The 16,052-nt window shown below is 35.0% G+C and overlaps 1 protein-coding gene across 1 annotated transcript in view; it reads left to right on the top strand.

The window, feature by feature from the left end:
- LOC139697238 (early endosome antigen 1-like) overlaps positions 1 to 16,052 on the top strand; it is a 39,024-nt gene that overhangs the window by 1,486 nt on the left and 21,486 nt on the right. Inside the window, exons 4-11 of the mRNA XM_071595912.1 lie at positions 937 to 1,000; positions 5,911 to 6,127; positions 8,282 to 8,473; positions 8,587 to 8,827; positions 8,924 to 9,219; positions 10,764 to 10,851; positions 13,941 to 14,165; positions 14,274 to 14,537. Coding sequence (XP_071452013.1) covers positions 937 to 1,000; positions 5,911 to 6,127; positions 8,282 to 8,473; positions 8,587 to 8,827; positions 8,924 to 9,219; positions 10,764 to 10,851; positions 13,941 to 14,165; positions 14,274 to 14,537 — 1,587 coding nt within the window. The remainder of the gene's footprint in view (positions 1 to 936; positions 1,001 to 5,910; positions 6,128 to 8,281; positions 8,474 to 8,586; positions 8,828 to 8,923; positions 9,220 to 10,763; positions 10,852 to 13,940; positions 14,166 to 14,273; positions 14,538 to 16,052) is intronic.

Genomic DNA, 16,052 nt, shown 5'->3' with positions numbered 1-16,052 from the left:
TATTATAATATGTATATTGAATTATATATTGAAGTTGATACATAACTTAATAATTGTAGGATTTAAGATATGACCTTGCAAGTGTTTGTATTATGCACAATTAAACTTGAATTTTGTGCTTTTGATGTACAATATTATGCACTTTCAGCGATGGTGAGAGATATGATCACATTTGTTTCTAATCACCTAGGCTGATGAGTGACTGTGAAAGCGCAGTGGCATGACTTATCGGAAATATTCTAAATGTAGATTTTTGTAACCTCAAGACTATAGACAAGAATTCATGAACTTCACATGTCATATTATAAGTATTATTGATAAATATCAAACATAGGATGACCTCATTTGTCCCACTGTTTATTAATGAATCATTCCAAAATTTCCCAAAAATCACTGGGGAGAGAAAATTTCACTCATGATAAGCTCCAGGGGAAAGGTAAACTGTGAGGTAAACTTGATGGAGGGTAGGCTACTTAGTTTTACTGCGCAAACTTTAGGCCCTTGTTTATAGTCTGAATGTTGCTGCCTTTATGACCTAATTGTTTTTAAACATGGCTGTAACTTTGCAAGGGTATCTAACTCTGTGGAAAGAAAAGATGAAGGGATAAGACCTTGAAATTTCAAAAATATCATTTTTCTGTTCTCCCTAATGTACATGCCATTACATACCCATAACCACATTTATTTTTTTATCAATATGGATTGTGATATGTACATGGTTAAATATACCACATTTTGTTATGATGTCAATAGTAATTTTTAAGCCATTCTATGTAATTAGCAGGATTAAAAATAATTTTAAATGGAGGCGTATCATAAACAAAAGATAGTGTGCAAATATTAGTTTGTTCCAAAGTTGGGCATCGATTTGCTCTTTTCTTAAACTAATGCTGATTTAATTTCTATATCTCATTGTTCTATTTCGTTTCTTTTTAGGGCTCCTCAGTCGAAGAAACTGCAGAAATGTCTGACCCCATCTCCTCAGATCTTAAGGGAGAACGTGAGTTGCTTTTTTGTGTTTATTTGGTGTTGCTTGGTGTTTTGTGTTCATTTGGTGTTGTAAAACATTTTTCTCTAAAGTGATTAAGATTTCATAGTAATGGAAGAAAGTCTTGGCTGCTCACGTAACTGAATTTATTGTTCAGCATGGAAAAAGGTTGGTTATTTGAGGTTATTTTACCAAACTTGTGTGTAAGCGTGTAAGGTAATGTTAGAGAGTGGATGTCATGGATGGCATTCAGTGCCATATGATAAACTAGGAACTATGTTATACCTAGCAATAACTTTGAAGCAAAGATATCACTCATGGTTTTATTGGGTTTAAAAACAGATGTTTGCAGTGTTATTGTGTTGCTCAAGTATATAATAGATAGCATTCATAGGTTTCACACAATATATGGATGACCAATATTGATCTTGATCACACTCAGATTGATAGATATCATTGGTTTAAAGAGAAAGAAAGTGATTGAATGATATATCTCGTGAACTAAATAGCAATTTATTTGCATAGTTCTGGTGACAGATTTATGGGCACTATGCTTAATCTATTGCATGCAATTGATTTCCTTAGTTATAATGATTTATTTGTTCCCTCATGTAGCCTAAGTTATCTTTAAAACATGATGTATATATATTATGAAGAATAGATAGTACTAGATGCAATTTCAAGGGGCTCTAAAAATATTTGGGGCCAGCAGGTTTTTCATCAACGGTGAACACAGTAGATAATAATTTTTCAATATACAATATAAATTTCTAGAACTGACTTATATGAAGCAACTGCTTTATTGTGAAAACTCATTGTGTAGACAAAATTATGAAGTTCTCCTTAATCATGTCATTGCATTTGAAAATGGTATTTCAGCTATCACCTTTTTAACTTGAGTTGTTAATGGTTATTCATAACTCTTCATCACGTTGTCCCTTTAAATTGATTGAAACTCTGTACTAAAATTGTTTGTGTATTTTTATTTCTATCTTTAGAAGTTGGTTTCCTTCCTTCATTATAACCTGAACTCTTTTAGATTGCTTTTAGATGAATTCGATATAGTATACACAATATGATAATCTAACATTTGATCGGTACTCCTTTTCAGCATGCACATCTAGAGATAATATATGTGGTATAATTTTTTAAGCACTGCATATATCTGTAGATGAATGTGAAATGATCCCATAAAGATATTATTAATATGAAATATTGTCTCCTTCCTTAAATGATATCGCTTTTGTACTCTCAGTCCCTGTATATGTGGTGTTTTGAGAATATTATGTGCAAAATATTGGTCACTTAGTAAATTGAGATCAATCTTTGTTCTCTGGTTTTAGGAGACTCATTATGATGATATTTAAGATTTAGGTGTATGCATGATTGTTTTGTGATGATAGTGTAAATTCTGAAGATTGATCTGAGTTTGCTAAGGAAACCTGATGTTGGAGACGATAAGGGCTCAGTGTCTAGTGAACAAACAATGAGTGCAATACTGGAAAATATTGATGGAAAGGTCATCTTTCGAACTAATTTTGTGCTGATTTATTTTGATTACTATTTATTGTAAATTTTTTTGTTTGATTTAGTGGTCACATTACTGTTTTATTTTATGCCGCCTTTTCCAGTATGGCAACATTGTATTTTGTTTATTGTAAATAAGGAACTTGAAATGTACTACACACAGCCCTTGCACTGTGTGCCATATTTCTTTCTCCTCATTGGGCTATACATGTTTAGAACAGGGATGGGAAGGAGCAGTTGGCTTGGGGTTTTGCTTGTTGGGGGAGAAGGAGAGGAAATGTTGCAGAGGATGGGATATTTAAGTTTGTACTCTAAAATCCCTGCTCATTTCTGCTCCTTATCCAGCTCATAAGCTTCTGCAAACCTAACACCAGGAGAGTGGGAGAAATAATTGATCTCAGGTGTCCACCCTTTATCAATCCAGAGTGCTACTCCAATTTTCCACTGAGCACTTGGCTCACAATCTCACTAATTTTGGAGTTGAGCGATGAATGGGAGCTCTAAGTGCTTTCTGATCCCTTCATATCACTCTCTTGCGAAGATAGAATGAATCAATAGCCTTCGCACCTTATATAAACTGCTCTTGCTGTTTTAGCAATGAGATCTCTTCCCTTTAATGAGTGGTACTTAGTTTTTGTAGTGCAGTGTTTTAATTACATAGGCTTCCCTGGATAAGATAAAATGTTGACTGAACTGGGAAATCAATAGTATTTAAAGACATCTCAGGGAATTGAAAATTCTGGAAATTCATGGAAATTTGTGAAAATTCATCCAAAATAAAGAAATTCCATGAAAAGAACCCTGTCACCCCTTGAAAGTTACGGTTTACTTTCAACTTAAATGACCATAGCATGCCTTAACAATGATCACAATGAGAGTAGTATTGTTTATATAGCAGGAGAGCTTGTTTCCTAGGTATACCTGCTATTTTTTTTTAGATATATTTTAGTACATATTTTTAGTAAACCAAATCACATTATTTGTTTAAAAATTCCAATAAAACTTTTTGTAACTATTCCATGCAGTGTGATGCTCCCTTCATTTAGCCATTATTGTTTTGATTGAAGTCCATGATGTTTTATATTTAAAGTTAACATTACTTTTAACTCTTATGCCCAAGGATATGCTAAACATAGCTGGTGATAATCTTGCCAGTGGCACAGTTTTTCTCAATAGACTCTGTTTATGGAAGGCATATTCAAAAAGTAGGGCCCATTTGGTCATTAAAAAATATATTCATTAGGATATGTTTTTATTGATGGTTTTTGTTTCCTATGAGCCTACTTCAATTTTCTACATAATCGCTGTTCACTTCTAAGCACTTTTCGTATCGCTGCACCAGCTTCTTTAATCCCTCAGCGTAGAAGTTCACCGCCTGTGAATTGAACCAGTTGACTATGATGGTCTTGGGTTCCTTGTTGTCTTCAAACCATTTTCCAACAAGCCACTTTTTCAAGTGCTTGAAGAGGAATTAGTCGCTAGGTGTTAGGTCAGGACTGTTGATAGTGTTGATCAGTAAGTATTTTCCCACCTAGCGCACAGTTTGGGATATCAGAGCTTTTTTGTAACAATTGTGTAAATGCTGGTGCATCCAACATGAGATGACAATCAATATATGGTACTGTATGTGTAAGACTTTGTTCTGACTCGCCAATATTTAAATGTAAGAAAACAGCCCTTCCTTTTTGAATATGACTCGTATTTCAATGGATAATGCTATTAAGTATTAGTGTGAAACCAAATGAATTCAAATATTTTTTTGGAGATCCCTCAAGAAAAGGATTTGCATATTATCTAGCCTTCTACTTCTACATACATATGTCCCATACAAATGCTGTTACTTATTACTCTTTGGGTAAATGAGGATTTTTTTCTATTTGCTTTGATCCATAACTATATTTAAAACAAATCTTGAATAGTGGTGTAACTGTAGCACATTTAGTAATGTATGTGTAATGCTTATGTGAAAGTTGGTTTGTATATGTCGATGGATTGAATAATGCTATTCATAATGAGGGTTATTGATTTTTTTTTACTATTTTATGGGTACAAATTATACTACTGTAAGTGTGACTCTGATTATCAAGAAAATATTTGATTTCTGTGAATTAAACATTGACACCTTGTGTCAATCTGGGTAAAGAAGTTACGAATACTGTTTTTCAATGTTTTCAATGTTGGAAAGAAAACAAAGAGAAATTTTTAGCTCTGAGGAGTGACACCAAACTCAGTAGGGATGACTATATGAATACTGTTGCTTGGCCCTCAGCAAATTTTAACTCATATTGTCACCAATCTTTGAAATTGTTTTTTGAAACTTTCAAAGTTCTTCCTATTTAATTAATTTCATCAAATAATTTCCTCCCCATAAATACAATATGGGTACATGCATGTGTTTGAATGTGTTGTGAGTCCACTGCTGCAATCGAAGTAGGGGATCTGGTTGGTGTGGTGGCTGGGCTTCTCACTCCCAAGTGCAAACCCTGGTGGTATCAGAACCTTTCATAGGTCTCCTGGTCCTAATGTCGGTGCCATATGAGTCCGACTTTGAATGGAGTGTAAAGATATGGAGTTAGTGACCCAGCCTTCATCCAGGCCTAAAATTGCTTGAGTTTAGTGATCAAAACAGAACTGGTGTGTCAGTATGGCTAGGCCCTTGCCTTGGTGCCTTTTGTTAAAGAGTAGGCTTATGTTGATGCCTGGTTTCTCTCCACCTTACCCCACTCCCTGAATATCTTACCCTACCAAATTACCCACCTATCCCTGGTGGCACAAATGACCTCAGCTGTTGATTGCCTACCCTATTAAATATGACCATTACAAAAATCCTTTTTCTGAAAAAATTAACCATATTTTCATTTGTTTCAATTTTAAGTGAGTTTTGAGCATGTGGTTTATTTTAGCATCTGACCCTTGTACTATTGTCAGGGATGGTTGTGGAAGGGATGATTTGATTTTTTCTGATGCCTGGTGCATTTTAGGTCCAGCATAACTAACAATGAAAGAATGTTGTAGCTATCTGAAGAAGTGAAGTTAAGCTAGCAAACTGTACATTCCCTTTTGTCTCCTTAATATACTTTTCTCAATGATCTTGTGGTTTAATTCGGTGGAAATAAAAGAATCTACCAATATATTAGCCCCCCAAAGTTTGGTATTTCTCCTTAAGTCTCCAAAATAAGCCTCTGATTTACTTTCTCACCCTGATAACATTGAAAAAAGTTTGTAATGGTTAAACTCAGTTTGAAGCATGCTGAGGGTCATTGTATGTTTTGCTGAAATTGGTGCACATAGTTTTCTTGAAAAATATGCTCAGGTTTGCATAATTTTTATCCCTACTGTAGATATCTGTATTTATTTATGAGAGTATATATTTGACAATATTAATATTTTTTCAGTTTCTCCAGAGTTGACTGTTAAGGATCTGATGAGGAAACTGAAAGACTTAATAAAACAGAATGAGGTGATTGCTGAGGAAAAGAAACAGGTGGAGCAGAGAGCTGCTGCCTTAGCTGAGAAAGTTGTCAAATTAAAAGCTAATGCTGATGAAGGGGAGTCTGAGATGGCTGCACTGACCAATCGATTAGCACTCGTGGAAGCTCAATTAGCTCATAGGTAAGATTTAAAACCAAACTCGCAAATCGAGGTTTTTCGTAAAAGCATTAGAACTTGATGCATTTCAGCATCCACCTGAAATGAAATGCGTTTTTTTTTGTGTTTGTAATAAACTATTTAAAGGCTCTCAAAACAAGTTAATATTCCCAATGCAATAAGGCTGGGCAAATTATTTGTGATCTATCTAGCTGTGAGTTCTCTCTTTGAGCGGGAAAATACTCGTAGGTCGAAAGTATGTACAAAGTTATACCTGTGCACCCCAGCCCGTAAGACAAAGACTGATTTTGCGGTAAGAAAAGTTCATCTTATTGGCCAGGAAATATGGCATATTATTGAAAATAAGGAAAAAAATAAAGTTACTGAATAATTAAGTCATAAATATACAGATCATTGACATTTGTTATTATATTTATGGAATGAAACACTGTCAGTTTAGTGACGAGAACTTGGATAAAATTTTTTGTCCGAAACCAGGGGTGGAATAAAAGAGATGAAGGTTTCAGTCTTGGAATATGTGTGAGATTTTGCAACACTAAAAAGAGACTAGGATGATAACTAGAATTCTAAGACTTGTTTTCCTCTTGCTGGATGCTGGAGGAGGTTTGGAGGTAATTTAAGAGTATACTACCTTGATCAAAAAGTTCCCGGAATAACCACCGTGTGGCGCTCCCATCGTTCCGATTTGAGTTCTGTTTTTTTTGTTAAATTGGTACATCTGTTGTTGATATTCCCTTTAAATCTTAGTGTCATAACTTGACATTTGCAAAAGTTACGTAGCCAAGAGTACATCTATCTCTGTGTGTGTTGGCGATTTTTTTACAATTTCAGAAATGGATTTAAATTTGCAACAACGAACTTGTATTAAATTTTGCGTAAAAAACGGATTTAGTGGCGCACGGACGTTGGAAATGTTGGAAAAGTGTTTCGGCAACGATTCTCTAAAAAAAACGGTCGTTTACCAGTGGCACGAGCGGTTCAGAAGTGGTCGTGAGTCAATCGAAGATGATGAACGCAGTGGCAGACCATCGACATCGAAAGTCGGTGAAAAAATTGATAAAGTAAAAGAAATGTTGGTCAATAACCGCAAATTAACCATCAGAGAAATAGCGGAGGACTTGAACATTGCCTATGGATCCGCCCAAGACATTGTGGTTAATGATTTGGGTTTCCGTCGTGTAGCAGCAAAGTTGGTGCCAAAAGACCTCAATTTCATGCAAAAAAGAGACCGTGTTGACGTCGCAAAAGACATGATTTGCGAGGCTGAATCCGATCCCACATTCATCAAAAGGATCATTACTGGAGACGAGACGTGGGTTTATGAGTACGACACGCAATCCAGACATCAGGCAAGTGAATGGCGTTCACCAAATGAGCCGAGACCAAAAAAACCACGTCGTTTTCAGTCAAAAAAGAAGGCAATGCTGACGGTTTTCATGGATTACAACGGTGTAGTGCATCATGAATTTTTGCCAGAAGGCCAGACAGTAAACAAAGAGTATTATTTGGGCATTATGAGACGTTTGCGTGAAGCAATTCGCCGAAAGAGACCAGAAATGTGGGCAGAAAACTCGTGGATTTTGCACCATGATAACGCACCGTCGCACAGTGCTATCATTATTCGTAATTTTTTGACGAAAAATGCAACAAATACCATCCAACAGCCACCGAATTCACCTGATTTGGCTCCCTGTGACTTCTTTCTGTTCAATCGAGTTAAAAAACCATTACGGGGAACGCGTTTTAGCAGCCGAGAGGAAGTAATGGAAAAATCGCAGGAAGCACTGATGGACATACCGAAAACCGAATATAAAAAATGTTTCGAGGATTGGATCAAGCGCTGGCATAAGTGTGTTGCAGTCGATGGGGATTACTTTGAAGGGGACAATATAGATTTAGATGAATAAACTTGTATTTTTAATTTTCTGAATAAATTCCGGGAAATTTTTGATCAAGGTAGTATGTATATTTATCTCTCAATCATGCTAGTATCCTTCTTACCTCCATTTTAAAAACAGTTGCATATTGTGTCCAGTTGCTGACTGCCTTGAAAAGTGATTGCATGGAGCTGCTCATCTAGCATATAACGTCTTGATTTGCAATTAGGCTAAAATCATAAAGTATGTTGTCATTAACAGTTGCTTTGTTTCATTTCAGGGAAAATATTGATGATGCAGCTGTGTTAAGGCAGGAACTCATTCAAGTGCAGAGGTTTATGGATGAGATGACAAGGGAGAGAGAGAAGGAAAGTGATCAGTTGAAAAGAGACTTGCAAAATTTACAACAAAAATATGATGCCCTGGAATCTGAAAGTGCAAAAGCCAAGTCAAGGGAGGAGGATATGAAGAGGTAAAAATGAATCAGTTTTGGCCATTGACACTCTTTAAAAATACAGTGAAATATGTTTCTGATAGCATGTGTTACTTATTAGAATGGCTTATGATAATTTTTTTCTACAACAGAATAGAAATCCTAGAGGAAGCATTAGAGCAGAAAGAGGAGCTTGTTAAAAAATTGTGTGATGAGAAAACTGTGTTACAAGGGACTGTAAATACACTAGAGAGTGAACTCTTCCAGAACTGTTCTAAGTTAAAAGAAGCAGAGTCTGGTCTTGAAAACTTACGCTTAGTGATAGAGGAAGCTAGCATATGCGACGAGAAACATAGAAAAAAGATTATTGAATTGGAAGTGCAGTTAAATGAGGTGAAGTATTATAACAAAATTGAATTCTTCTGATGATGATACTTTTCTTTATTATTCATGGTTTTTGAGGTGGAGTGAATTGTATTTTTAAAATAGGCATTACTGGCTCTTGAAGAATCAAAAAATGAACAAGCTCAGTTGAAAGATACTGTAAAATGTTTAGAAGAGGTCACCGTAAAGGATAAAAAATTTATTATGGAGTTGCAATCAGAAGTTTCAAATCATTCAAATGTCATAAGTGTGAAAAACCAGGAGTTGATGGCTGTAAATGGGAAAGTTGAAATGCTGACCTCCCAGTTAAAAGAATATGCCATTAGCAATGAAGATCTACGCAGTCATAATGCAGAACAAGCCAGATATTTGGAAGACAAAATGAAGCTTGTTACATCCATGTAAGTATATCTGCATTAACTAAGTGATTTGCAGTCACGTATGGGGTTGGCTATTTAAACTATCATTAGCTAAGCCGTGACTTTATGGAATGATTTCTTCTTCCATAAATAAAGCTGAACTGAAACCTTAGCTTTGTCCAATTTTGGCTGACTTATTTTCAGTATATCATTTCGTGCATGAAAGATTAAGTAATTTGTTACTCTAATTTGAAATAAATTTTTTCCCCGGATTCATTCTACTTATATTTTGGACGGGACTTCCTTTAATGCCGAAGTCTAAATATTACCACCTGAAAATGTTAAGTTATTTTGTAGATTTAATTGATTTTAATCAATCGCAAGCAATATGCACAAATATTTTCAAAGCTTGGAATATGTACATGCATACTTGTAAACTTCGGTGAATGGCTCTGGAAATTATTTGCCAGAATAGTGAAGCACTCTATGGTTACACTGCAACATTTTTGGAAATTCTGTCCAAGCAGATATAATCGATCTCGAGTCATATTCAAAATATTCCTCATCATAAGAGAGCAGTAAGAACATTTTTCATTTCCCGTTTACAGAAATATGGTCATTCAAAGTGCTGGCTTTTTGTATTGATTGGTTGGTAAAATGGTGAGCAAGATCTGGTTTTGTTTTTATTTTAACTAAATGAAATAACTTCATGTTAAATACTACTGAAAATAATTTGTGAGCTATAAAATATAAGCTCCTAGAAGTATACAGATAAAACTAATTGAAATTTTAATGTGTGGAAAAGCACCACTGTGTAGATTTTATGTAGGTTGACCAATTTGACCTGCAGTAGTGCAATGATCAATTGCACTATTGCAGGTAGGCTTTTATGAACATGGTTGATTCAGTTGAGGTCAAGAAAGAGAATGGCCTCTTAATATGGAGGGCATGTATCCCTGGTAAGATCGATTTCATTTCTCAAAGCTGTAAGTTGATTTACAAGTCTACTGAATATTTAAAAATGTGATATAAAACTAAAACAAATTCACACCCTGCATCTTATAGCCTAGTAACAAGTGTTATACCATATTTTATAATCACAGACTCTATGTATGCAAGTTGCAAAGAATCATTATCTGACTTTAGACTTTAAGAGATGAACCCAGGTTTTTGTAATGAAAAGAAGTCATCCATGTACAAAGAACTTTGTGATGAAGTTGAATATTTTTTTATGATCACTCCATTGTGGGTTTGAGTCATTCCATTAAGATGCCTATTTTTGACCTAGAAATAAAAATATTTGGTTAGCAAAGAAGTAAATAGGCACATCGCTAGTCATGCATAAAAATTGTAGTATTCGCCATTGTATTGACCTATCAATCTGACAATTTTTTTGTGGAAGCTCTTCGAATTGATTTGACAACTCAACAGTAAGATTCCCTAAAAACTGGTATAATAAATTTGTAGTGTGTACTCAGAATTGCCACTTTCTTTAATAGTAGGTATATACTGTGTGAAGAATATGCTGCTAATAAGTCAGTGTTTGCAAATGAATTTTTATTGATACTAATCTTTAACTATTTCAGGGAAGATAAAGAAAAGGAAATACAAATTACATTGGAGAAAAATGTCTCTCAAATGGGCCTTTTGAATAAGAATTACCTGGAGTTAATGGTATGTAGTAATTTAAAGGCATACCCTAATTTCACAGAGTTGTGATTTTTGTTATATATGGATTAAAAGCCATCATGTGATTTTGATGAGTGACACTCAGGGTGAAGTCCCTTTGTACTTTGTTGTTGGAGCAAGAAGTGTCTTACCATTAAATTGGAATTGTCAGTCACTTTATGAAATAAATTAGTGCAGTTTTGTAAGAAGATTAATGAGAATGAATATGAAAAGAGGTTTATAAACTGGGACCCCAATAAGGTTCCAATCGAAATTTGTAATGTAGAGGAATGGTGGTAGGCATTCAAAATTTTAGCATATTATTTTGGAAATCTTCAATATTTTCTAAGAAATTTTTTTGTGTTATTTCATTTGAATTTCACTCAAAAATTCTAAATCCATTTTTTTAACTGGTTGGATAATATTTGATTTACTCCTCATTTTTTCTTATCCAATGCAAGTGAAATCTTCTAAGAGATGGAACAGTAGTGCATCTAAGCATTGGGTGGAATTCTGGAATTGTTTGTGTAAGGATTTGTATTAAAAAATCTGTACGATTAGCATAGTTAAAACCTACTTAGAAATCCAATGTACTAAAAAAATCAGGCATTGAAATAAAGGAGCAATGTTTTTTGGATTACGATATTGGTCCTGTATGAATAGTCAGTAAATACCATAAAATAATCAGTATTAAGATTATGATGTCATAGTATCTGTCAATTAAAATATGTGCCAAATTGGCCTAACAAGCTTCTAATTAAATTTGTTTGCTATGTGGACTACATGGATTACCTCATGGACTGATGTGGTAGAAGGATTTGTGTGTACCTATTAGAGATTTGCTGGCTGGGGCATTATGAAGCAATCCAATGGGGTCCTCATGCCAAATAGATCTAAGTGCTGGAATCATAAAAAAGGTTCTCACAGTATTTGTTCCTTATTGAGGTGACCACAATGGCTCTGACCGTAGTAGGGTGGCCATTTTAGTAATGGTATCACATTAAACACTACAATGAGGTAGGCAGTAGGAAACCATTGCAAATATCTGTCCCAGGAAAATATGATAAGTACAAGGATGAAGATGAGTCTGGCATCAACAAGACTTGGCTTGCAGGGCTGTCTTGTAGTTGTCAGGACTTACCTTCTTAGCTGGGGGCTTATCTTCGTTGTTTACAAGACTCATCTTTCTAGTTTCCAGGAGTATACATGCATCTTCGTAGTTGCCAGAAATGGAGGAGGCAAGGCCTCCTGAGTCATCACACAATCCTTGCCTAACTGATACAGCTAAGAGAATGGCAGCTGACTAGAAGAAACAGAAGTGGAATGCCACCATGAAAGTAGGGAGTTGGAATATTTGGATGATGCCCAAGTCAGGAAATTTGGGAAATATATACTGAGAGATCGAGAGAGGAAATATAGACGTGCTAGGTCAGTGCAAGGTGAGGAGGAAAGATACCAAGAATTATTAGAGAGAGAGCCAATGAGTAATGTAGAGCAGAGGGGTAGAGGGCACATGAGGTTGTCATGGTACTGAATAGGAAACGGGGGAGAAGGGTAGGAAGCTTGGAATAATAATAATACATTTATTTGTCCGGAGATTTGTTGCATATTCATGCATACACAAATATAGGACACGCCAGATACAAATTTGGAACAGGTGGATGACAATATCATTGGTAGAAATAAGAATAGTTCTGGGCAGTCTGGTGGTAATCCTGGTGTACAAACTGACAAGCATCATTAAGGAGGATTAGGTAGTGTTTATGATAAGTTTGACAAAATGGTTTTGAATGTACCTAGAAGAAACACTAGGTAGTAATGGGAGATTGGAGTATAGTGGTAAGTGGAGAGAGAGATGGGAGTGAGGTAGGGATGCACAGTGTAGGAGAAAGAATTTAAGGAGAAACTCAAGAAATAAGAAGGCTTAAAAAAACATTGAATTTTTGGACACAAACTAGAACGGGCAGAACAGTTGCCTTATTTAGGAATTTTTGAAGGAGGTTGGGAGGCATTAAAGCATTAGCATTGGCATTAGGTAAGGAAGATTTTACAAGTCAACAGGAGTTAATGATGGAGGTATAGAATGATATTCCATGCCATCCTCACTGAGGAACATATTATTATTATTATTACCTTTTATTTGCCCAGAGATCACAATACAAAAATACCAGGTGGGTGAAGTATGTACATGATATAAGGCACGTCAATGAGGAGCAAAGACACAGGCTCAGTTAAGATACATAAAAGAATAGATGCTCATAGTTACATAAGTGTTTGGTACAAACCCATGAACATCGGCTGTAACATGCACATACAATATCAAATTCAGAAAAATCATTGATCACAAACATGAATCAGACCATTACCATTGCTAGAAACTAAAAGTATGAACTTACTGGTCGGGAATATTGTTGAGATATTCATCAACCGAGTAAAACATATTGCGTTGTAGATATCTTTTTAGTTTATGCCTGAATACGGCAGTTCCCTGTGTATCCTTGATACTTTTGGGTAGTTTGTTAAATAATCTGATGCCCATTTCATTGGGTCCTAATTTCAATGCTTTAGTTCTTATATTCCCATAATGGAAGTCATTCCTGCCTCTGGTGTAATGATGATGATAGGCAGAGTTAAGAGAATAGTTGCCGATGTTATTTTTTATATATAGAATTAAAAACATAATGTAGATGCATGATGAAACATAAACAATGTCTGCACATTTTATCTAATCTCTTGTGTAGAAAGCTTTCCAAAAATACATGGCCCTTCTTGTGTATGGGTAGATAACCCAACCCATTGCCCCCACTTTACCATCACCACCAATTTATAAAACTGATTAGCGATGCATGGAATATCAGCTACCCACATAATGCATACATGGATAATCGGGAGATTACTGTATTCGGGTTAATATGTAAGCACACTTTCCCTCAGGCCAACCAACTTATTGAGTAGACTGAATGAACATTGCTCCAACATGTCCTATGTTTTTAATGTAGATTTAAATATATATGTATACATGCATGCATGTATAAATGCTAACAATAGAGCCCAAAAGAATTTGGATATTGATGAAATCAATTATTTATTTATAGAATCTGTTCCAAGCACAAATGCAAAACAATAGCAAAATGGATTCTGACGTGGAGAAGAAACTTCTTGGCCAAATTGAGTCAGCAGTAGATATCCTGACAAAGAAGTCAAATGAGTTGGAGAACTCCTCTAATGATAAACAAATGCTTGATAAACTCCAAAAAGAAGACGAAAGAATGAATGAAGAACAAATGATCAAACTATTACAGTCTCAGTGTAAAGAGAAGGTGATGTCAGTTCATAATTACTGATTTATAGTTGATATTCTATTGACTTTCGAATAATTTTCTCTCTTAAGCAAAACTTGAGCTAATTGTTTGTTGAATAATTTTCAGGCTGAAAAGCTGATGGAGGCTGAGAGGAGAATTAACATTTTGTCAACTGAGATTGAGAGTAAAGTTATTACCGGAAAGGCAAAGTCAGAGGAGTATGAGGCCATTATCAGCTCATTAAGGTTTAATTTACAGCAGAATAAAGATGAACTGTCCGCAAAAAGTAAATTAGTCAAAGAGTTAGAGGAATTCCTGACAGCTCAAAAGTTGCTTGTTGCAGAAAAAGAAGGTGAACTGGGTGAATTAAATGCCAAGTACCTGGCGAAGGTAATTGAAATGTTGGAAATTTATATTTTGTTTTATTTTCTGTACCCAAGCTGCTAAAGTTGCATGTCTTCCTTGCAAGCAATTGATATCCCTTAAGCCAGGTCCATGGTTTTACATTAGTTCAATCTATACTTGAGCCCTATTCTACATAATGACTAGTGCAAGGTAGAGTTCTTTTGAAGTGGAAGTTTCCGGAGAGTAGAGGGTCATCAATTTAAAATTAATGGATGACCTCAAACTTCTTGTTGGAACACCACACGTATGCCCTTATACATTTTAACTTGAGCTAGAGGAGGGAGACAACAGCGATTTCAAGTGATATTCTCTTTCTAGATGTTGTAGTTTTACATTGCCAGCTCTGATGAAAGTTCACTCCCCAGGTAGGCCTTGACATATTTTACAGCTTGGTCACATTTGTTTCATCTGGGTGAGCTTCCTTAATCTTCAATATGGTGATGAATCTCTCATGATGTTGAATGCCATTCAGTAGTCCATTGACAAATTTCTGTTTTTTTTACATTTATCGTGTAATTGGACACTGGTGCTTTGGTAATTATTAAATATTGCTGAGTTAATTCCAGTAAATTGAACAATATCATTTAACACATTTAAAAGTACGTATCAAGTGATTAATAGTCAAAATTTATTTTGATTATTTCAATCCATTGACAGTATCGACCACTACCATCAATAGTGAGATTTTGAGTGGGTTCCGAAATCCCATGATTACTGCCAAATGGTACCACTGCATTTGTTTGCTTGTACTGCTGTAATGTAGCATACAAGCAGCAGTAACTTTTTCTGTAAGGAAGTCATAATAATGATGTTGTTGCATTGTGGTAATAATGTAAATAATAAGTTAATTGAAGAATGCAACCTTGTAGAAGTTGAAGTCATATCAAGTAACATTTTTTTAATACCTCTCTTGCATATAGATCGACCTTTGATTTTTTCATCAAGATTTAATTAGTATATACAGCATTTGTTTTACCATACCCCACTCCATTAAGGTCCAATCTGAGTTGTGAGTGGCTTTACTTGATTTGTCCCCGAAAGAAAGTTGCGGTATCATGTCATGGCATATTTCTCAGGAATATTATGATCTCTCATTGTGAATGTGTCATTTTATTCTTTGCAAACTTGTCTTTGTATCCTATCAACCAAAAATTTATACTCCAAGCTCCTTAATACCTGTCTATCAAAGATTAATCTTTTAGTCTATAAGATGCTTGTATAAAACCTTTTTTCCATGTTTTTTATGTGAATGCGTTTTAACTTTTCTATATTGAAATGAAATCAAATAATTTATTTTGTAATTCCACGCACTTTATTTAAAAAACAACACCTGATGATGACGTTCAATGTCGAAACCTGGGTTGTGTTTTTTTAAATAAAGTGTGTGGAATTACAAAGTAAATTATTTCATTTCATTTCAATATGTAATGCAAATTCCATAAAGTTACACCTGAGACAACAAATTTTAACTTTTCTAAGTTCAGTTTTTTATTTTATTCA

The sequence above is a fragment of the Hetaerina americana genome, unplaced genomic scaffold (assembly GCF_022747635.1).
Source record: "Hetaerina americana unplaced genomic scaffold, ioHetAmer1.1.p SCAF_70, whole genome shotgun sequence".
NCBI classification, from domain to species: domain Eukaryota; kingdom Metazoa; phylum Arthropoda; class Insecta; order Odonata; family Calopterygidae; genus Hetaerina; species Hetaerina americana.
The sequence above is the reverse complement of the archived record's forward strand: the minus strand, read 5'-3'. Positions and strand labels throughout refer to the sequence as shown.